At 37.9% G+C, this 23,036-nt stretch overlaps 1 protein-coding gene across 1 annotated transcript; it reads right to left on the bottom strand.

Moving 5' to 3' along the window:
• Positions 1-1,029: 1,029 nt before the first annotated feature.
• Positions 1,030-21,784, bottom strand: BNC1 (basonuclin 1). The gene is made up of 5 exons (XM_005419613.2): positions 21,640-21,784; positions 9,696-9,798; positions 9,299-9,534; positions 6,161-8,082; positions 1,030-4,119 (listed from the first exon to the last, which is right to left on the bottom strand). The coding sequence occupies exons 1-5, from the start codon at positions 21,646-21,648 to the stop codon at positions 3,438-3,440; spliced, it is 2,952 nt and encodes a 983-aa protein (XP_005419670.1). The 5' UTR covers positions 21,649-21,784; the 3' UTR covers positions 1,030-3,437.
• Positions 21,785-23,036: the final 1,252 nt, after the last annotated feature.

Below are 23,036 nucleotides of genomic sequence, written 5' to 3'. Positions count from 1 at the left end.
CTAGAAACAACAGCCTCTGGTTTTGCCACAGTTCTTTTTAAAGTACTTAGAAAACTGGGGCTGTAAAAACAGATTCCTTACACTCCATTCAAAATAGATTTCTGCAAATACTCCTGTAAGTACCAGGACATTCATTGTTCCAGAGGGACATAGATTTGCTACCACAAACTATTCAGAATACCTGTGTTCTGAAACTGGATGCTCGGAGTGGCTACCCCACAGTGTGCACCCGTACCTTCTCCTCTGGAGCCACAGAAAGACGACAGGATCTAGTTTTTGAGGTTCTTGTTTTCTAAGGGAGAAGAAAAAAGAGAACAATAAAAAAGGAGCAACATACTCAAGTAGCAAGGGTGGGCATGCCCAGGCCCAGTTCAAGTCTCAGGCAAAGATTTGATCCCCCAACTGCACATACTCACAGATTGCAGATGTGAACATCTCTGGAACTGAGCCCCAGCCAGGGGAAGCTGCTTCAGCTCTCCAGAGCGACTCTGAAAAGCTCCAAAAATAATGGTACTACTATTCTGAAGTGAGGTTACTTCCTTCAACATCTGTGGTGAATATGTGATACGGGCTGCTATAAGCATCACACGTATTTAAAACTAACAGGAGATGTCAAGGCTTGGTCCAGCCACATTGTGGTCATTAGGAAGAGGGAGCTACACAAACGCTTCATGAGATACATATGCTGCTCTAGGAGTACTAAGGGTTAGCCTGTTCTGAGAAATCTCCCATCCTGTCCAGATTTTGGACAAATAACAAAAAACCCCCACCAAATCCTTCCAAAGTATATAGAATAAAGAGAGCACAAAATATCTTTCAGTGTAGTTCTCAGTGATGAGATATTTACCTTCCGTTTAGCTGACAGCTTTTAAACGAACCTCTACCCTTGCCTACTGCACAAAGAAAAAAAAAATCAATAAAATATCTGACAACATTTATTGCATTACATCTAATGGCTCATTAATATAATGACACTTCCTTATTATGGAATAAGTTAGTATCATTGTCAAACCAGTGCTCTCTACAGACAGAATGTGTTCTCAGAAATTGTTTTTTTTTTTAATAAAAATTAAGAATAGCAGTATTTTAAAGCAAAAAAAGCCTACTTTTCTGAATCAACCAGAGGCATTATTATTGGATTTTATTAACACATACAAAATTATTAGGGTATACAAATGTGTTTCTTTTTTTTGACACAGTGAAAACTAAATAAATGGGCATTACATTTGTTTACATCACATTTTGTTTCAAAAAACCAGTTAATGATTAAACAAAGAGGTTTATATATATATGTATATATATATGTATAAAAAAAAGAGCTTGAAATAGCTGGATAACAAATAATTGATTTATACTATCAAAAGGCTGGGAGCAATTGTGTCTCCTGTGATTGTGCCCTTAGCTTTCAAACTATGACCCCCACTGATATGAGTTTCTACTAAAAATCCAAAGAAAACAACAATGAAAAACCTCAACAAAACAAACACCACTCTACTCGCCCCAAAAAAACCAAAACACCGATTCCCCCAGAACACAAAACCTCAAAGAAATGGCACAATGTTCCGCAGGCTAATATTTTTTTCCTGACGGCTTCAAGCACAAATGGATTATTTTAAATATCACATAAACCTACAGTAAATTAAAAAAATAGAAGATTACTTTACAGAACGCATGGAAACCATTTCTAGTGAGCACAAACATTTACAACTGTGTCATGTTTTTTTCCTTGCATAACCCATACTCACACACAAACCAGTTTTCAAAAGAATTGGTGAAATAATCAGTCCACATTTGTTTCTTTTATACAATATGAAATGGTTACAATACCATAGTATTTTTTAGAATAAGTTAAACATCAAGACATATGGCAATAGCATTGTACTATTCTTTCTACATACATATCAAATCCTGAATTTCAGTCTATTTTTATTCAGTCACAAAAATGAATAAAGACTAAGATCCAGTTATACTGGAAAACTAGGCTAGTTCTAGAAACCACAAATACTGTAAGCACTTTGGTATAATATGTACAGATTGTGCTGTCAATGTCATGCTTGCATACTAGAATTGATCAACAGAATTCCACTGGTGGAATAAAGTAAAAAAGGGACTGTAAAAGACTTGCTTTCTTATTTCTTTTCCTCTTTGCAAATGATTGAAAAAGGACACACCACAAGTACACACACAGCATTTGTATGATGTGACTACAAATTAAATATTAAAGTGTTTTTAAATACAATGCAAGGCCAGTCTTCTTAAGTGCATAGAATGTAATGCAGAATACTGTTAATTACTGGGGCAACCTCAAAGATATGAAACATTTTAACAGATATTGAACAAAGTTCTTATTAAAAGAGGTGTGAATGAGAATAAGCATTCTTCCATTGTTACAAAGATCAACACATGTTATCCCCCACTGGTAAGAGAAAATAACTGCTGCATCAAAGATGTATCTATCTACTGCATCCATTTAATCACTTTCTCTCAGAGGCTTAGAACTGCACCCTCAAACTCCTAAGAAGTTTGGATATTTGGTTGGGGATTTTTTCCTTTTTTTTTTCCCCTCCTATTTTTAACAAAACTTCTCTTTCTGAAAGTAGAACTCAAAAAGTGCATTTTAAATTAAAGGGCTTACTTTCCCCCTTATTTTATGGATGCATTTGCAACAGTTTAGAAATTTTAGCTTAACCTATTAATTCTTTCTACCACTACAATTTATCAGAATGTCTCAGATTTATTCAGGCTATTCTGCCAACAAGTTAAATAGCCCCTTTTCCTGCAAAGCAAATGGTATTAAATTCTAAGAAATCCAAAATACTGTAATATTTACTGAAGTGAAATGCAAACTTAAAGAGTAAGGACTGCAGGATTTTCAGAAGATTTGGACTTTATGCAGTTTTCCCAAATTTGTATTTTCTCCTTTGGATTTTGGGATATAGTTAGGTACATATACTCTGTCCCACTAACACTGCAAGTCAGCTTCAGACTAAGGTCTCAGGAATTAAATGGTAGCCTCAAAATTCTCAATCCAACCAGAGGAAACTCATCCCAATCATTACTCATTTCTTACACAACACAACAATCCATTTAACATGTAAACACAAGCAATGATGGTTCTCATTTGAAGCTCCTATTGTGGCAAGTAATACTTCACAGGTATCAGAAACACTTAAATTAATGTCTCCCTACTACCCCCCTTTCTAAGATGTCTTCTTTTCCTCACAGAAGTTTTAGCTGTTCAACATCAAACAATTGCACAAAAACTACAGCACCAAGCTTTGCTAACTGAAACTGCTGGAGAGCACACAGGAGAAAAGAATTTGACTGTGGTTGTTGAGTGAGCTAGAAGTCAAATGAGCTTAAATAAAACTAATGTTAACACATTCCTTAATTGAAATGATTAATTCTTAGCAGAAATAAATTAGATCAGTCTGATCTTACTGTAAGCTAGTTGGTGACCCAGCCAGACTTTTGTGCAGATTGGGGTTTTGACTGTGCCTGTTCCGACTGCGAACAGATGAAAACATTGTGTTGCAACCTGGGATTTTGCATTTGTGGAGCTGGCGGAGATGCACAGTTTTGTAATGAGCCCTGAAAGTTCCTTTATTACTGTATGTTTTCTGACATATGTGACAAGTTATTGGCAAACTGGAAGGCAAGTTTATAAAGTTTTGATTAGCTTTCTCAATTAGAGAACAGTCTTGGTAGAGTTCATCATTGGGCATTAGGCTGGGTCCTTCACAGCTTTCATCACTATCATCCAAGGGCATGGTGCATATCTCACTTCCTCCGTCAGAATCCCAAGAAGAATGAGCACTGCTCTCAGATTTAACGCTGGAAGTAGTGCTTAGATCCAGAACAGCTCCATCATTTAATGGATCGTATCCATAACTCTCAGAACAGGGTTCTGCAATTTTGCTCATTGGAAAAATGTAGCTGCCTGTTCTGTTCACTCCTTTGAAGATTACAGAAGTACGTCCAACGTGTTGTTTTAAAGAGACATCTTGGCAAAACTCCTTAGCCATGTCTTTCAAGAGGTATGTTGCATTGAAATGGTTGTTGAATTCCAGTGTATCTTTAGTCAGAAGTTTATGATGAAGATTTAGGTTTGAACTATGTCTAGAAGAACAAAGACAAGCTTAGCAAGAAAGTGTTTCACCTCACTTAGCAGCTGTTTCACAATGACTTTAAACAAAAACATGGAAAATCAATATTTAGTAGCATGCATGACTTGTATACTTCAGATTTGACCAACTACCACACACGGACAATTTACACATGTGACTGGGTTTCTGAACTTGCTTGCACTGGCATATATCAGATTCTATGTAAGAACTCTACAACAATCAATGTTTCAGATTCTCACTTGCTTTGGGGGTAGCTGTCTGCTCTGCTAGATCCAGTGCTAAGCCTAAAAGAGGTGGAGGCAGACTAAAAACCTGTAAACTGAACTGAGATCAGAGAATGGACCAAGGTGGGTAAGAAACAAGATTCTTTCCCAATGGACAAAGCAGGAAAGCATTGACACTTGAGTTTGCAAAAAATGTTGATGATCCCATGTACTCTAACCATGTCCAGGATGCAGCTGTACACATCAGTACAGAGCCTTTTCTTGACAGGAGTTTCCTTGAAAAAGGAAAATTGAAATATATGCAACTTGCAGTTTTCAAATGGGCACCTCTGGGTTCAGTTTAAAACCACTAAAACATACAGAATCACTGTTCCTCACTGAATATTTTTAATCAGCTCACTGGGAACTTATAGGCTCTGTCTAGAAGGCTGAAGGTATTATTGTCATACTGGTAAAACATCTGTCTTTCTTCTTGCCATCATGGTTTAAACAGAGCCATGAATTGTTCAAAAAGGCACAGAAATATTTAGCACTTGTAGTCATGCTACTCTATGTTAATGTCTAGAAACTTCTGTGAAGTTGTTACAAATAACTATTGTTTTGTACAAAGCTTGTGAAATGACTTCTGAACTTGCTTGCCTTTTTTTTTTTAACCCATCTTCCAAAAGCACCTATGTGAAAACTTATCTCAACATATTGGTGTGGGAAGGAATTTGTGGCATGTGAATGCAAATCTTACTGCTGGCCTTCTTTCCTGTGGCCCATATCGCAATTCCAGTGGAGAGGAATTCACATCTGGAAAGATGCAGGCAGCAGGGTATGAAGCCCTGCCAGCAGCAGATGAATCTGCGCATCTCAGATGCAGAGGCCAGTCCTCAGAGACCAGCTCATCCTCTCTCTGGATTGCATCAGCTGGCTCCAGCACTCCTAGCAGATTACAGACAATCTAAACCTCGTGTCACTCTCAACTACTATCCAGGCATGCTTCCTGCAGCCAAAAGCTGCTCTAACACCGCTGCACACTTGGAAAACTTGTAACACTTCAATAGGTTAGTTACCTATCACTGACTGCTTCAGATACATTACTGATGGTCAACAACAAAGCTTCGTCACTTGTTGCTCAGTTTATGTGCATAATAGGCTGAAATAAAATAATTACAACAATACAGTACTGAAATGAGCATTAAACTGAATCAAGCTCATGCTTTAGTTTAGAAATTAGTATTTAATCTCACAGAAAAGCACTACTAATGTGGATAAACACCAGATTCTGTTAGTTTGACTACCATCGCATAAGGTTAATTTTGGACTGACAAAGACTAATCTTGCTTTTCTTATGGGCTTTTTCTCACCAGTCTGTTCCAAATCCTTGAGTAAAGAAAGGACAAGGGCATGTGAAGATTCCTAAATTGATCTCATTGCTTTTTCTTTAAAAACATTGTATACATTAAAATATACGTGAAAGTACATATTAAACATGTAAGTCCACACATGCATCTACTGGAAAATTGCTGAATTCATACCCTTATGGCTTTCCCTTTATGTACTAAAGTATTCTTTCAGCTACTGCAGTCTTCATCAGTTATGAAATTTTCATGGCTTTATTTAATACCTTGTAGTCTTGTGGAAAGGAAATGTTTCTTTCAATGGATTTTCATTTCAAGAACGTTCTGATAAGTTATCATACCTGTTATACGAGGATACACAGAAAATATTTGTAGGCTCCATTCCTCAAACACTCATTTTAATTTCAAATTAGGCTCCATTGTGATGGTAAAATAAATACAATTTTGTTTATAATTTTCTTACCTGTCTCGACTTCTACGAGAAGGGAAAGCAGCATTACAGCCCTCAACTGTGCAAATATGCATTTCTTTGAGATGTACATTTTTGAAATGCATTTTTACACTGTAAGGGTTTTTAAAAGTCTTCTTACAGATGTCACAATGAAAGCGGCTTTCTTCCTTCTGAATCCCTAGTGCATGTTGACTGACATGATCCATATCTTTAGAGTCTTCAAAACAAGGAATGGCAGCACCCCTGTTTGACAAAGTGCTGAAAAAGCCCCCGGTCAGCAAGTGGTGTTGCAATTCAGGGCAGTCATTTTTAGGAATCCCGTGCTTTGACTGCTCTTTAATATACATGGGGGGTTCAGTCATTGGTTTTATAACATCACTGTGGTGGTGTTTTGGATCTTCATACATTATCTCATGGGAAACTATTTTTAATGGTTGGTTTTCTTCTGGTTTAACCTCTTTCTCACAGTGTTGCAATTCATTCTCAGAGATATCCTCGATGTATTTGTTATTTGGTGCAAAGACAGATTCAAAATACTTTGGGCCCTCTACCCCAGAGAGAGATTTCCATGAATTACCTGAATGGGGGTGCTTTTCCACCCTGTCGGTCACCCGCTTCTCTATCTTATGCTCACAGGTCTCAAGCTCTCCATCGCTTACCCCCTGCAGGCGTGACTCATCTTCAGAGCTGGCAACATCGCTACTTTCATTGGGTGTCTCAACAGCTTCTTTCTCTATCTTAATGGGCATACTGGACTTACGAGACTTCTTCTTGGGGAGCATGTCAAATGGCAATTCATTGGAAACAAGCTGCTCTGGTATGGACGAAGAAACAAGAGGCAGAGAAGGAAGAGTACCTGGAGTATTGGCAAGCTCAGCTGGTGTGACTGGACTACGGTAGAAAGGAAGAACAGGCTGTACTGTCTTCAGGTTTGGAAAGAGGACACCATTATGTCCAATACTGGAAAATCCAGCCTGGCCTTTGGAATCTGTACAAGAGCTGGCATAGCTGGAAATAGTTCTGCTATCTGGAGTTAAAATTGTGAATTCTGTCCTTTTACTATCTCCAGGTCCAGCAATGGTCAAACCATTTCTTAGATCCTTATCCCTGTTATTTCTGTTCATTGGCATATGGAGTCTGGGGTTAGGATTCGCACTATGACGATTTCGACTACGCAAAGAGCTGAACACCATATTGCAGCCCTCAATGGTGCATTTGTGCTTTATCTTCAGATGAACAGCATTGTAATGTATTTTCAAAGTACCTTTATCATAAAATGTTTTTTCACATGCAGTGCAGAAGACACGCCCTTTCCTAGGCCCAGCATTTTTTTCAACAGATTTCATTTTGTTTTCTGGAGATAGTGCTGTCATTTCAAGCTTGGCTGCTGTATTGTGTGAACTGGAATCACTTAAAAGGGCATCATCTTCTGTTTTAGTGATATCTGGACCATTTATGCTCCTCTCATTTTCCACTTGAAATGGTGCAGAACTAGAAGTTAAGAAACTGCTTTCAGAAAATGGTATCTGAAGATCTTGTTTGGTTTCGTTGCTATGCTCTTGACCTTGCTCAATCAAATGTCTTTCTGGTGGTGAACCTATCAAAGGTGGAGGCACTGGGCTGAAAAACTGAAACGGCAGCATGAAAGCCATGTTATTTACAAGATTCTCAAAAGGATGAATGTTGGTGGGACTCATTTTGTCCAAGGAAGCAGAAAAATTAGGACTGTGTGGGTTGCAGCTCTCAATGAATGCCCTAATATCCAAATTGGCAGTTGGTGGTGGTATTATGATCGACTGCCCTTCTTTCTCTTGAATTGCCATTAACTCTACAATGGACTTCGTTTCTCCAAAGCGAAGGAACTGCTGCAAAGTAGCCAGTTCTTCTTCAGTGGTCATTATGCTCCAGTGATCCAGCACCTTTCCTGAAGCATCCTAAAGCCAAAAATATTAAAATGAGTTAGACATTAGTTAAGGCAAACAAAAAATACTTCCCCTCAAATCTCTAATGTTTTTCAGGGACTAAAATTCATTCTCTAGCAAAAATTAAAAACATTCAATTTAATGAGATTAATGTGAATTCTGTGATAATTCCTTGCAAATTTTATCACATTGGTCATATTACTTCTTCCTGAACTGACAGTAATACTTTCCAATATACTATTTTTTTCACAAAAATTAAGACACGTTATTTGAACAACAGATAGTATCCTGTAAGTACAGACAGGAGAGATGGAGCAATCAGACCAAAATTTAGCTCCTCATTTAAGTCAAGTATTCTTTCATTGCAAGTTTAATAATCTTCCAAGCAACTAAGATCAGAGAACAAATGAACCTATATTGATCTATTGCCAGTTTTCACAGAGCACAGCTGTAATTACACTAGTGTTGGAGTTCTTTCAAACTCTAGCTATGCCTAACTTTTCCCAATAACTACAATAAATATTTTATCACAGAACATGTATTTGATGGCCTACTGAGATTTTTCACAGTGCATGTAAGAGTTTCTAAGACGATGAAGAACGTAACATTATAAATTTTTCATGTGATAGAGGTTCAAGGTAATTGATTCCATATTTTTAATCCTAACACTAAAAAGCAAGATTATCAAGACCATTAAATATTGATTCATGTCATAATGTAAGATCATAATGTTACTTTACATAAAAGGTAACTTCCACAGCAGCAAGGACTAACATCAGTGTAAGCACATAGGGCCAAATACACTCTGGCTGCTGCTCCAGTAAGGTCGATAGCACTACCAGAGATTAATATTGTCCCTGGTGTTTTAAATAATGGTAAGTTTATTTCTTGATGTATTATTCTGCTGTATAAAAGCAAACTCACTGTTTAAATAATACTGGAACAACTTCTAAAGCCTTTACTTTGATACACTACCAGTAACTTTTGATTTTTATTTTTGCTTACCTTTGTTGTTAGATTTGAGCAAGTAGAAAGATTTCAATTAAGTCCAACTAAAAAAAGAGACCAATCACCAGAAATCCACCCTTTCTTTTCAGGCATTAAGCTCGTACATGTCTATTACTGCCTTTCAGATGTGCCACGCTGTTAACACTGTGAACCACTGAGAAAACTAAGATAGAAAACTACTTAACTGTCATATTTCTATTTTAAAAGCACCACTAAATACCTGTAGCACATATCCACGTATATAATCTTGCAGTGTCCAATCCAGAGCATGGAGAATCTGTATCACCTCTTCCTGCTTCAGAACACTGAAAAGCCGATCGAGCAGAATTTTAAGGCGCACAGGAATGGCTTGGGTTCCGTACAACATGAGGCTACTGATATCAAAGACAACATTGGATTGAACTATTTCTACTTGGCTTGATGGGTAGAGGTTTGGAATCCTTAGTTTGCTCAGGGCTGTAAATAAAAATCACAAAACGTAAATAAGCTTGAGTCCCGAGAAAGAGAAAATGAAATGCAACTAATATTGGGGTGGGGGGTGAGGAGTGACACAAAAAGCATGTAACAGTTATGAGGATCGTAAATGGTTTTCTATAGATTGTAAAAACAAATATTACCATGTGCTACCCATCCATGCCGGCATTGGTCACATTGTCGCTGATTTATTTTCCCAGGTTTGAAACACTGACAACTACAGTTCACGAGAGTGCACCGGATAGCCTAGAGATCAATGGAAAGCATGATAGGTAATATATGAGCACTGTTCAGAGTGTGCAGATTATACATCCACAGTACCCCCATAAAATCCACATGAAGACAGAATTAACATACCAACACAGACCTATCAATGTGCAATGTAAATAATCCAGGCAAAGCCTGAGTTATACAAGTCACCAGCAGAAACACTACAGTAAAATGGAAGCAGAATATTGAACAGTATACATAGCAACACTTCTGTGGATTTACTTAGGCTGAAGCACCTTCATAACAATTATTGTTATAAATTATGTACTCATCTAAGCTATGATCCTCATGTATGATCACTTTCTCAGGAAGGTTTGAAAACAAAGCTGTACAGAGGAAAGATCCCCTCTCGCAGTTTTGCTGGCACTCCATACTGCAATATAGCAAATTCTAATGAGCTCTGCACAGATGCCATGCCCTACACACTCAGAATTCACATGGAATATTTGTATTCTGTCAAAGACAAAGGAGTTCATCAATGCTCCTCAGTGACAAAGTTCACCAAAAAGTACTCCAAAGTCTCCAAACTCTTCAAAGTCTAAACAATCACATTTTGAAAGCAAAAGAGAGCACACAGAACACCAGTTGCACTGTTCAATTTGTACATCACTTTAGTCTCACCAAGGTCATCTATAATGCAAATCAAATTAGTATTCAGATGTCCCTAATCAATGGGGTGATACAAACTTGCTTCCTGGAATATATGATTTCTTCTGTATGTGCCCATCTGCTGGAGAAGGCAAACAGACAACTTGAAGGTCCTAGTTAAAGCTCCAGAGGGATTTGCTACAGAGCAAAGCTTTTGCAGAATTCTGCACTGCTTGAATCTGGCACTGAGAATAGTTCCTGCATAAACAGAATATTTATTGAGGGAAGGAAAGCAAAGAAATTGATGTGCAGAATATCTTCACTGAAATAATAAAGAAAAAGAGTTCATGCAATTGTAAAATGTTGGCATTTTTCTTCTTTTAAATTAATGTTTCCTCTCCTAAGGTTTTATGCAAAATGGGGACTTCACTCCTCAAAATACCCATAGGAAAGTAAGATAAGATTTGAAGAAAAACTGAAATGTTGCATTCCCGCACTGGCACTTCAGGAAACAGAGAAGGAAGCCTGATTGTCTGAAAACTTGCTATGAAAGATGGATGCAAGAAACATTTGAACTCAAAAGTACATGGCAGAAAGTTAATTTCACTGAGATTTGCAATGGGCATTTCTTTATACTTACAGCCTCTGGCTGACTCAGGGCAGAAGAGGACACTGCATATAAAACATATAAACAAGCATGTTCATGACATTTGGATGTCTGGTACTTCACAGTAATGGACTTGGAGTGAGATTTTAAAAATCTCAGTATCCGGCTTATCCAGGAGTTGCCTTACATGCACATCTCCAAACTGCAGTGACTTGATGCTGAGGTTTGCCTCTATTTGAAGAATTGGAACAAGTGGCAACAGGGCTCTTCAAATCTCTGAATCACTTTGCCTTTAATCTTTTAAAGGAGCTGTTGCAAAATCCTGTGTTCTTGAGAAAAGCTCTTGCTCCTCATAAAGTCATAAAATACACATCAATACCCTATGCAGTATTGCTTCATTTTAATGGAGGATGTATTTTCTCTTAGATCCTAAAACACTTCCATATAACAATAAAACGCCATAAATTTCTTATGGAAAGGTTGGGGGGAGAAAAGGTGTAGTTGACTGTGGATTCATTTCTACCACAAGATATCAAACAATAATGCAGATTGAGTCTTCTGCCTCTCTCCATACATAATATTCTGTGACTTGCCTGGACTGACGCCTTTCCACAGGCAACCCTGCTAGGTTCAGTAAGGTGCAGCGCATTCCATAAACGCATCTTTTACATTCCCTTCAGACAAAATTACAAAAGAGTACTTCCTTTTTCTGCAAGAAGTAGCAGAAATCTGCACAATGAAAAAAGCTGTCATGATGATAAGTTAATTGAGGTTTTCAAAATTTTTTTCATTCCTTTTCCTTTGGACATGTTCCACAAATCACTGACCTTTAAAACTACTTTTTCTATTTAATTTGTGTACTTGGACAAGAAAGATACACCACATCAAATTTTGCATTTCATAGCTTTCTGTAAGAGTCTTCTTCTATATGGTACACGTATTTATTTTGCTTTCCTGTGTATATGTAGAAGACTGCACATGCCAAAACAGGAACAAGTAAAAAGAGGGCATTTTGTTTCACATATATGAAAGCAGCTGTTACAAAGGGAGTAGAGTTCCCCCTCTATTCCAAATATTGAACTGAAGCTCTCTCAAGTCACATTATTGCTTCTGGAAACTAGAAGGAGTTAGCTTGCATCCTGGTGCATATCAAAGGTGCACCCTTGAATGGGGGATCTGTGCTGACTTAAATTACTTGAAAGAATCCCTGAAAAGAAACAACTGATTTTTCAGGTTTTTAGCATTGCACTCCATTTGTGCTTGTCACAGTCCATGTCTCCTAAAGCTTTTCTAGCAACATTTATAATCATATATATAGACACAGAATATATAACAAAGCAAAATCAACTTCTGAAATAATCAGTGAATAACAATTAATTGTCACTGTTCAACTTCAAAAGGTATTTGTAAAATATGCACCTTGATTATCTTCCAAATTAACACATATCAGATTTTATTGAAAATAAATTTAGCAATACTTCATGAAAACAATACCCTTGTCTTTTGCCCGTTAATCCTGTTGTCCTTAATAGCCTCTTCTAAGGTACTGTAATTATATCAAGGCTTTTAATAAGCTTTATTTTCCCAACAAGTGGAATGTACACACAATTTCATTCTGCAGAACAAAGAAATAACTTTGTCTATTGCATAGATGCAAAACTTGAAAATTATAATTAAAGGATTGGAAATGTAGAAGGAAATTACAGTGGAAATTTTTTAAAGTGCAACCCTTTCATTCCAATCATTATTTATTTCATTTCATTTTCTAGAAACAGAAGGCAGATGGTCTAAAAAACTAAATCTTATGCTATCATCAAGGATCTTGGTATTGCTTTCCAGTCACTCTCTCCTTCACAAATGGATCTTTCCTAATCCATTAGCAGACCTACTTTCTTAATTCATTTAAAAAATAGAGTTGAAAAGACTGATCAAAATGTTCTGTGGTTTTACCAGCATGACCGTGGGAATCTGAATGCTGAACTTTAAATAAAAATGATCCCTCATTACAAGACAGACATTAACCATTGAACTGGTCACTGAAAAGCATCTGACTACTAATCACTGCATCTTAACGTGTGCTGCCTGAAAGTCACGCCTGCTCACATCCTTTTTTTGCCAGATATTGATGTGGCTTCAATTATGCTTCAAAAGTTACTGAATGTTTCTTTGCAACCCACTCACAGCCCTCAGAGCTAAGGAAAAGCCCAGGCTAATGGGACATACTCATGCTGATTCTGGGTATATAATCAGGCTTCATTTCACAAAGCAAGTTTGAGGAAGTCTCCCGGGATCTATGCTTACTTGCAACATACAACAGGTTTAAAAAAAAGCAGCAAGACAAGAAGGGCACGATAAGTGTATCCAATCTCATTCAGTGTTAAGAGGGTTCTGGTTTGACAGCACTTTGGCTTGGGAAATAAATTAAGAAGCAAGGAAATATTGAAGACCTTGTCAGGACCGAGTTGGAGATCTGTGCTCATGCTGCTAAGCTGCTCTGGGTGTCTGCATGCAGCAAGGGCTGCAAGTGCAGACACCAGTAACATGGAAGAGCAAGTCCCACATTACCCTGGTGCTATTTAACCACAGAAATGCACAGGATAGCACCTTCACTTCTGGCACTTTCTGGCATTTAAGAAAAACCCTTGTCTTTTTGCACTAAGTTTCTCCCCACTTTAAAAACTGCTGCTTTTTTTCAAGCCACTGCCATCACATCAAGAGCTTGAGAGCTTCCCTGCTCTGCTACAAGGATTACCGACAAAATGGTGTCATTGATGCCAGAGTACAGGAATACATTTTGCAGGCAGGGCTTAGAAATTTTTATCAGTTTAAAATGCAAGTTTGAAGAAGGAAGAGGAGCTAAATGAAACAAATACACGAGAGAAACTTTCATTAGATGAGCTATAGCAGATACTGCTTTCCTTGCCCTCTCTCGAGGGTTTCTAGCAACAAGCTGCATCTCCTACGGCCATCTCATCATCATCAGTGGTAATCCCACTGAATATGTGTAAGCCACCATGGTATGTGCTCTGGTGGGCACTAATCCTATAGGAAAGAAGTGGGACAAATGCCATATATGCAGAATAGACCCATAGTGGCTCCACAGTAACAACATTTGTGGAGAAAGGCATGATTTACAGTGGGGGAAGAAATAAAATTAAACATGGGACATATGTCTGGTTATTTGGAAGTATTTTCTTGCTTGCTCCTTGTAAAATATTTGCAAAGGAAGTAAAGGGACAGAGACCTTTCCATCTCTTAAATTGAAAGTACAGCCAGAGCTACCTCAAAGGCTAAATCCAAATCAGCGTGCACCTTTCACAGAGAACAGTAACTATAAATGAGTGCAAAGTTGCCCTTCTGGTCCATATTTTTTTCTTCCCAGTTTTTATTATAACCCACCAGCTTTCTTGTGTTTGCAGAGTTTAAATAAGTTCCTTTTTCCTCACTGAGTTACACTTGATTACTTTTGTGCTTGAATCTTTTGCACAATCACTGAAAGCAGAGACAAATCAAAAATCCCTTATCATAAGCAGCTCTCTCAGTGCCATCCTTTTTCACACAATACAATGAGCAAAGCTTTGCTTTGTCCATTGTTTGTCAGGCAACTTCTGCCACTTTCCCTTGGGATATATTCTGCTGATAAATAACACAGTCTGTCAGTTTTGTCATGATTTAAAACAAGTTCTCAATTTACATTTTGTTCACCTTACTTTCACTATATCACAATCCAGCTTACCCATATCGGACTAATATCTGGGGTTTTATCCATCCCACATGTATTTGTATCCCCCCATCCACTCTACAGTGCATATTTAGTCCTTGTGTCTGTTCTTCCTGCAGACAGACTTCAGTTTTCAACACACTGTTGAGCTCTCCGTAGTTTACTGGAACTAAAATATATGCCAGTGTGTTTCACATACAATTAAAAAATGTGCTGGGCTGCTCTAGATGGTGGAAGCACTTGTTGAAGACATAGCCCAACAATTAGGCATGAAATGCATGTTGATATTAAATCTGTTAGATTAAGCACCTTGTACCTCTAATTGTTCCTTTAAAGTTTCAATGTACTGCCAGCTTAGAAAGGCTGTGAATCCCATCTGCCTGTGGAGACCATTAGCAGGGCCCCTGCAGCATCTTCAAGGAAAGGCTCTGGGCCATTTTCTTCTTCCTGACATGCTCACTTCAAAGAGGTAACAAGATGCCTGGAGGATGGACAGAATATGGAAGCCCTGTGCTGCCTGTAAGGGGAGCTGGGATGACACACTGGGAATGGGGAAAGGCAAGAACAGTGCACTGCAGCACACTGATATGCACAGGTCTGACAGCAAGGCCCACCTGAGAGTTACTCTGCACAAAGACTTGGCCCATGCTACAACTTGCACGTGTTCAGCTCAGGATTGTGGTGGCTCCTTCTGTCATGTCTTTAAAGTCCTGGAAAGTTCCTCAACACCACAGCACAGAAACACTGCCTGCCTTTCACAGTCTGAGCCCCCAAAACAAAGGGATTTCCATTCAAGTACATTTCCACCTAATCCACTACACTTGCTTAATGCAAGCTCTATTATTTCTATACTAAAGCTTAGAAATATTTAAAATAAATAATTACACAAAAATTATTAAAATAAGAAAAATGTCCTTATAAGATTTCTAATTATATTGGACTGAATGCACACATTACTTTCACAGTCTTATATCAAAAACCTGTTTCTTACAATGTAACAGCTGCTGTTAATACTTATTTAATAAACATAAGTAACAAAAAATAACTTTCCTAAAAAGCAAACCAGCTCTGCAGCCTGTTGTATCCAGAAAACATATCAGATATCTTCTGTATTTTGAGCTTTTAATTAAGTAGAGAAAAGTTTTACATAGATGTGACAGAGTAAAGAGCTGCCCAAATAGCTCTAACCTCCTCCATTCAGACACATTAAAAATTCTGGCCTGAGATGATTCATATGACAAACTTCTTATAAGTAAAATAATTTAGGAAAATTGTCTCCTGCTTAAGAGACCGATTAGGAGACAGATGGGAAAGGTGGAGGTGGGCCATAATTTGCTTTTTATAGTGCCACTAAACACAAAGTTACACTCACAGCTCAGTTCCTAATCTGACAATGGCTCCTTGGTAATCTGGCTGGTTTTCATTCACACCAACCATTTATTCCTACCAAGCTTAGGAGGTGCAAGAACATTTGAAATGTCCAGACAAAAAGCTTTTGTTTCAGAGGCCAACCATTGATTTAGAAGTTGATCTTACCCTATTCTACTGAAAATTTTGGCTGGTGTAGCTACCACTCAACTCCCACTACCCCGTTCTGTGGAAGAATTATGTTATGATTTTTATTCTGGAAGTACACAAAGGCCACAAGCTGAATACATTTTCTAGATAAGACAATGGAATACAACCCATTAATTATCTGGATCCTTATGTATATATCCATACTGTTTATTTGGGGTCAGATACCAAAACCTGACCTCCTTTTAAACATCCACAGCCTAAGACGACACATAATCAGGATATTTACAACCCTGAGCCTGCAGCAAATTGCATTACTCCATTACCCTCCCCCTCAGTGGGACTGAACAAAACAATTTTTGGCCTAGAATTTGACCAAATCTCTCTTGTGGGGGCAACTGAGCACTTTAAATTGAGAATGTTTAATTGTCCTTTTAATAATTGACTAAAATGTCCTCAAAAAACAGACAAAAATGTGAGGACAGTGAATGAGCTCAGTAAGATAGAAGTGAAATTAGACAATACCTTCACAGGATGGCACCACTCTGTCAAAGCAACCTTTCTTGCGGATTTAAAAGACAGTCCACATGTCACCACTTCATTAAAAATTTTTGATATGTGAGAAGAGTCCTAGGAGTGAGGAGCTGAGACAAGAGACTGAGCTGACACTCCTCACAACCCAGGGCCGGCTGGGGCCCCGTGGCAGCTCTCATGGCAGAGGGAGAGGAGCTCGGGGCAGCCCGGGCACTGCGGCAGGCGAGGAAGCACAAGGAGCTGCTTCTGAGAGAGGCAGCCACGCTGCAAGGCCAGGCTTTAATCACAGCATAACTTGTGGGATGAAAATCACTCCTCATGCATGTCACTTACCCTACAGGGCCCCTTAGGGCAACTCTTGTTAATGGCACTGTCAAAATAATTATAAAGAGAGAAGAATTCGTGTGTGTGTGTATGTGAGCGTGAGCACACACACTCGAGTGCTACTCTAAACAAAAAGCACCGGACAGTAGAACTTCATTTTGCCATTCAGCAGCATGGCTGTAGATAGACTGGCTTATGCTGCAATTAATCTCACTTGTTAACAACAGGTAAGTGCTGACAGACAGCTTGGTCCACCTCAGGGACATAGGCAGAGCCTCTTTTACAGTTTAGTTTGGAAATGAAAACAAGAAATACAAATTGAGGAAGGAAAAACCATCATGCTGTCGTTATCTTAGAGTTATTTACTTTTGATTCTGAAACAGACTGCGACGCTACAGTTCCCACAGCATACCTGCCCTAGCCTGCATAGGTCAGAAACATTTTGCTGGTATTAAGCAGTGTATCTATCACAAGATACTAAAGTAATGTCCCCTTTTAATAAATTTAAGGGAAAAATCGTTCTTATTAGTGCATTTCAAAGATAAGTAACAGATTGCTGCATATTGATGTGAAAAACTGGTCAGACTTTAGGGGTAAAGGTGAGTCACTGGACAGAAAGGGTGTGAAATTTTATGCAATAAAGCTACTTAATCTAACAAGTAAGTTGTGTACATACTGCTTATCCATACTGACATGCTAAGCATGCCACACTAAATGCTGAAGCTACAGATCTAGCCACGAACTGCAGATGAATTAAATATTTAACTCCAAGCCCTGTGCTAGCAAGAAGTGTTATTAACACAAATGCACAAGTATCAGAGAAATGAGGAATATTAGAATATATCAATTTCAAGGCCTTTAAAATATGTCTTTAACTCTTCATGTGTTTTATAAAATGGTGCATGTGTGCAATGTGGATGAGTTAATGTTCTAAAGACAATCCTAAATTTTTCAGCTCCTCGCACCGCTGCTTAAGTCTCAAAGCCATAAAATATACATGCTTAAAATCTCTTCCTTTTTCCTGTTACGGACTGAATACAGGGATTAAAGAATAAAAGTGAAATAACAGCTCTCTGAAATATTTAGTGTTACACAATTCCATTTAATGCAATTTCATAAATTTTAAACCCAAACACTATTTGTACACATACACGATATTATCTATGGTGCTACAGTTATGCAATATTTTACGCAACAGTGTAGCTCCATTGGTAATTTCACAATTTAAAATTCAGTATTCCTTTTTATTGAACACAGGTGAGGAAATTTTCACCTGGCTTTCAGACATCAGTTTCTCTCACATGAAAAAATACCTATTTTTCATTGATCATCTTTTATATTTGAAATTTGAAGTTAAAAAATAGCATTTTTTTCCTCCTTTGTTTAAATTCTCTAATGATTTTAAAGTGTGGAATGAAATATTGTTCTTTTTACTAAAATTACTGAAGTCGGTTAAAAACTGCCACTTTTGCTCATTCCCTCAATAATATTTTTTTGAGTCTCAATACTGAAATTTCAATCTCTAGGATTTTTTTAAATGACAGGAAAAAAATAATAAGAAATAAAAACTAAAAAGAAGACAGGCAATGACATTTGCTGTAAAACTTCAACTGTAGCATCTGCTAGGACAAAACCTGCTCGTTTCCAGCACATAGGAACTGTGAGAGTTACTGCACCACTGAAGCCAGAAAGGACAGGAGATGACCCAGAGGGCAAAATCAATTTTTATCCCTTACTTTTGGTGGATATTTCATGGAATAATGAATTCTAGATCCATACCTAAACTTCAGCTCAAATCTGCATTAAAAATGTTTGCTAAATGCCAAATCATCCCAAAATGCTTTTAGAGCACGTACCTGGAACAAAAGCTGCAATCTAAACCAAAACAAGAACATTTCTACTTTTATCAGAGGTGTATTTAGCATCATTGTAAGGAAGTCTTTATTACTGCAAACCAAATAATTCACTGGCTTGTTGGATTGGAAATGGAATGACACGCTCAATATGTAGGAACAGATCTTTTAACAGTATCACAAACAGACACGGAAGCTGGAAGTCAAGACATTTGGTATCAAAAGGCCAAAGCTCACCTCAGACTTAGGAGGCAGAAGTTCAAAGAAAAACCCGTGAAGTGACCCGATATTTGTAATAATTTCTCCTATTTCTGTGAAGATTCAGCTCTCCCAAATGTTTGTATATGTTTGCAGATACCATTATTCTTAGGGTTCTGAATAGGTGGCAGATGGTTCAGTAGTTCAAAGAATAAACAGATAACTACTTTTAAGAAATCAATCAAGCAAAAGTCTATATAATATATTAAGTATAACAAAAATGTATTTTCCATAAGATTAGTTTTTTTTTTACGTGTTCACTTATTGTTAAAAGTCTGATAAAGCTGCAAACGGCTCAAAATTCTAACGCTTAATTCAAACAGAATTGCACAATTACACTGATAATTAAAAAAAACCCTATCAGCATATAATGGTAAATAATCTAGTTCAATATCTAATACGTTCTTCATAAGTCCATATTTTTCCCTTTTCTGTAAAAGGAGCAATTAGAAAGGTATTCTTCAGTGTATATTGTTCTAATCACTAGAACAAAGCAAACCAACACGCACTGTTGTTAGCAGTTAAAATAATGATGGACCCACTTTGCCCCATGACCTGGAGTGGAGTGAGACTCCCCCACCTCCCACTCCTCTAGCACTGAGAGGTGAGCCACAATTTCACTGTTTTAAAACCAAAGGACAGAAACAGAAACTCTTGTCTAACATAAAGCTTGCATATCTTACAACAAACTGCACTTATTTTCCAAAAAGATGTTAAAAATAGAAGCATATGATCTTTTCCCACCTAGAATTGTATCCTGACAATTAAAGACTATTAGCTGGCATCCCTTTTAACCGTCAAACTCAGACAGTGGCAGTTCTATAGCCACAAAGAGAAGCAGTAAATGAGAAGAACATGTTACTACACTGCATTTGAGAAAGTTTGGCTCCAAGCTATGCACTGATTAATATCAGATCTCCTTCTTTACTTGCCTCTTGACAATCTTGTCACATCTGGCTGACAAATCCTTACAAGCTTATCCAAACCAAGGCAGCCCAGATCATGCTCCGGGAGTAGCTTGAAGGAAGCGGCAACACCAGCCATGTACTGATGTGCCATCATGAAACTAATGAAGCTGACTTCACTTGCAGACTGCAGGAACACGAAGAAACACAACATGCCCCAAGGTTTTGCAACATAACGCAGAGTTAGCTCACCAAAAGATAAGACAAACAATCAGCTCCTGAGGTTCAAGAAGCCAAGTAGTTACATGAATTACAAAAATTTATATGGAATTGCTTGAACAACAATCTAAACTAAACGAGCACAATAAAATCCAACTTCAGATCAGATGTGAAAACTGTTAAATGCCTTTCAAACAATGATTTGTTTTAAATTAAAACAAAACTAGTTTATTTTATTTTCTCTCTCCCACATCCCCAAAACACCAGAATGTTGCCTGGCTCCCAGGTTATTCAAACTGAAAAATATCTAAAAATGAAAAGGGGGAAAAAAAAAGAAAAGAAAAGGAAAGAGGAAAAAAGTGTCGCTTTTTATCCATAGGATTTTACAGAGGGATAAACCACAGCCTGTGTATATCAGTAGTCCTCCCCTGGGTTCGTGATCTGCCCTCTCGTCATTTTTAAACCAAGAATTCGTTACACAGACAACTGGAAATATTTGACCAATTAATAAACCAGAAAGTAAAATGCTGCATCTTAAACACATCTAACAAAACCTCATTATGTATGAGCTAACAATTAAACCATGTTTATTTTTCTATGTGATGAAAAAAATCCAAATAAATAAATGAAATGCATCACAAGAGCCTGATCCTAAGAAAATAATTGCTTGCCTTACTCTCTGGATGCTAAATAGTCAAAAATAAACTGTACATAAAGGGCATACATTACACTCCACTTTAGTGGTAATTTCTAAAGAACTTCGTAGTGAAATTACATTGTTGTCTGCTCTCTAGTGCATTTATACGTCATGATAATGATAATGTATCTGGTTAAAGCACTTGACTCAAAACACATCTGAGTCACAAATCACAGATTTTACTGCTATTAATGCATATTGAGGACTTGTACAATTAAACATTGTCAAGTATTTATGATTTACATGCTACTACTTCAGTTGGAAAACAATTACACAAGTGATGGCTCTGCTGCTTATAATCAGCCTGCAATTCTGCATTACTTACTGTAGAACAGGAAAGTCACACAGTTGTTTACAGTGAACAGCAGAAAGAAAAGACAGATTATTTTTTTACAGAAACTAGTTTGCTACTTTTACAGTATCTTTTCATAATTAAGAAATAGAGAGCACAGCTCCCTACAGCTCTCATCCCCATTGTTCATTACCCAAAACAACACCATTGCAACATTTTTTATATCTCCACAGTGCATAGCCACAAGTAAAAGTTGCACAGTAAAAACATACATTCATAGAGAACTGCAAAGAACTTTCCTTACCTCAGACATTCTTACTGTGCTTATGTTTCCAGAGCTATAAAACAGTTTCCCATTCCCTCAGTGAGTTGTACAAAGAAGTACTGGAAACACTCCTGCCTGTACAAGTACTAAGGCAGAACCATCACACGCCTCTTTACTCTTGTCTGACTCTGAGCACCTCAAGGTCTGATGTATGCTCAGGCTGTGCACAGGGGAGTGAAATAAGATCCTCCCCCTTGGTGTTCTCCAGACCTACAGTACGAAGTTGTGTCTGCCTCTCACCTCTGCAGCCAGCTCTCACCTCGCTGCCCCGGAGTGCTGTGCTCCAGCGCGCTCCTCAGTCGCAGGGCAGTCCCCTCACAGCTGGCTTGGAGAGGGCATGACACTCATCTTTCACAGAGATTTGATCAAAAGGAGTCACGGAGGCTTGAGGCGCTCCTAATGCAGTGCGAGGAGATTCTACCTCTGCTCTGGCAGCCTAAGTAATGCATTAAATCAATGCAGCTGACCTAGGGCCTATTACAATTTTTTTTTCTTCTTCTCAGAGTGCACAACTATCTGCAAATAAGCTATGAGGTACTTACGAGTAAAATTACTTATTTTTAGCGTCAGTGTTGTTTTTCAAATTGCAGCTGCTGCAGGTTTTATTTTTTCTTTTTAAACATTTGCAGGTCAAAGGTTCTGTGAGTGGGGTGTGTATTTTTTAAAGTTAAAACATTTCCCCTTATCAACTGACTTTTGAGCTAGGGCTGAATTTTATTCCTTTTTATTAAGTTGAAGCTTCCTATTAACAGCAGTACAGGTCATAAAGACAGGAGAAGAATTACTTTCTAGTAATTGGGTCAAAATCTGGTTTTAGTTATTCAGGTGTTGGGTTGCATTCATGAGCTAGAGCAGGATTTTTGTCATAGTCCTTTCTCACCTATTTAAAAAAAACCAAAACAAACCCCCAGGACAAAACACTTCTCCTCTCCTCGCCTTTTAACTCCTGTAGATAATTTCTTTGCACTCTGCTAACTCAGGAATACGCTGTAGTAGACCAGAGACATGAGCAAGTTGCAGTGAACTCAGAGGGAATCCCTGTAGGAACATACCAGGACAACATCTGACCAGATGAGTACCTGTAATCCCATAGGAAAGGCAGTAGGAAATAAGATGGCTGTAGGGAGAAGACAGCTAACATATTATTATTGTTAGTTTATTAGTTGTCTTCTGCTAATCCTGTTTACTATTCACTAGATAAACGCACAAGGCTTAAGGAGAACCTAATTTACTTTTAGCTAAATACTGGCATAGAGTTAATGTTAAGTGCATGGCAGTAATTGGAATCAGACCAGGATAAGGCCAACATGATCCCAGAATCTGGTCCTACAGAGCATGACAAGAAGCACACGCTTTCCTAAATCCTTAGGTTTCTC

Source organism: Geospiza fortis, unplaced genomic scaffold (assembly GCF_000277835.1).
Source record: "Geospiza fortis unplaced genomic scaffold, GeoFor_1.0 scaffold171, whole genome shotgun sequence".
Classification (NCBI taxonomy): Eukaryota; Metazoa; Chordata; class Aves; order Passeriformes; family Thraupidae; genus Geospiza; species Geospiza fortis.
Note: the sequence above shows the minus strand (reverse complement) of the source record. Positions and strands in the feature narration are given on the sequence as shown.

Excerpts from the sequence above, each read along its gene's own strand:
- BNC1 (XM_005419613.2), bottom strand. Across the intron at positions 9,535-9,695 it reads GCATGGATGGGTAGCACATG|CCCTGAGCAAACTAAGGATT; the intron begins GTAATATTTGTT and ends TTTTATTTACAG. Across the intron at positions 8,083-9,298 it reads TACGTGGATATGTGCTACAG|GATGCTTCAGGAAAGGTGCT; the intron begins GTATTTAGTGGT and ends TTTTGGCTTTAG.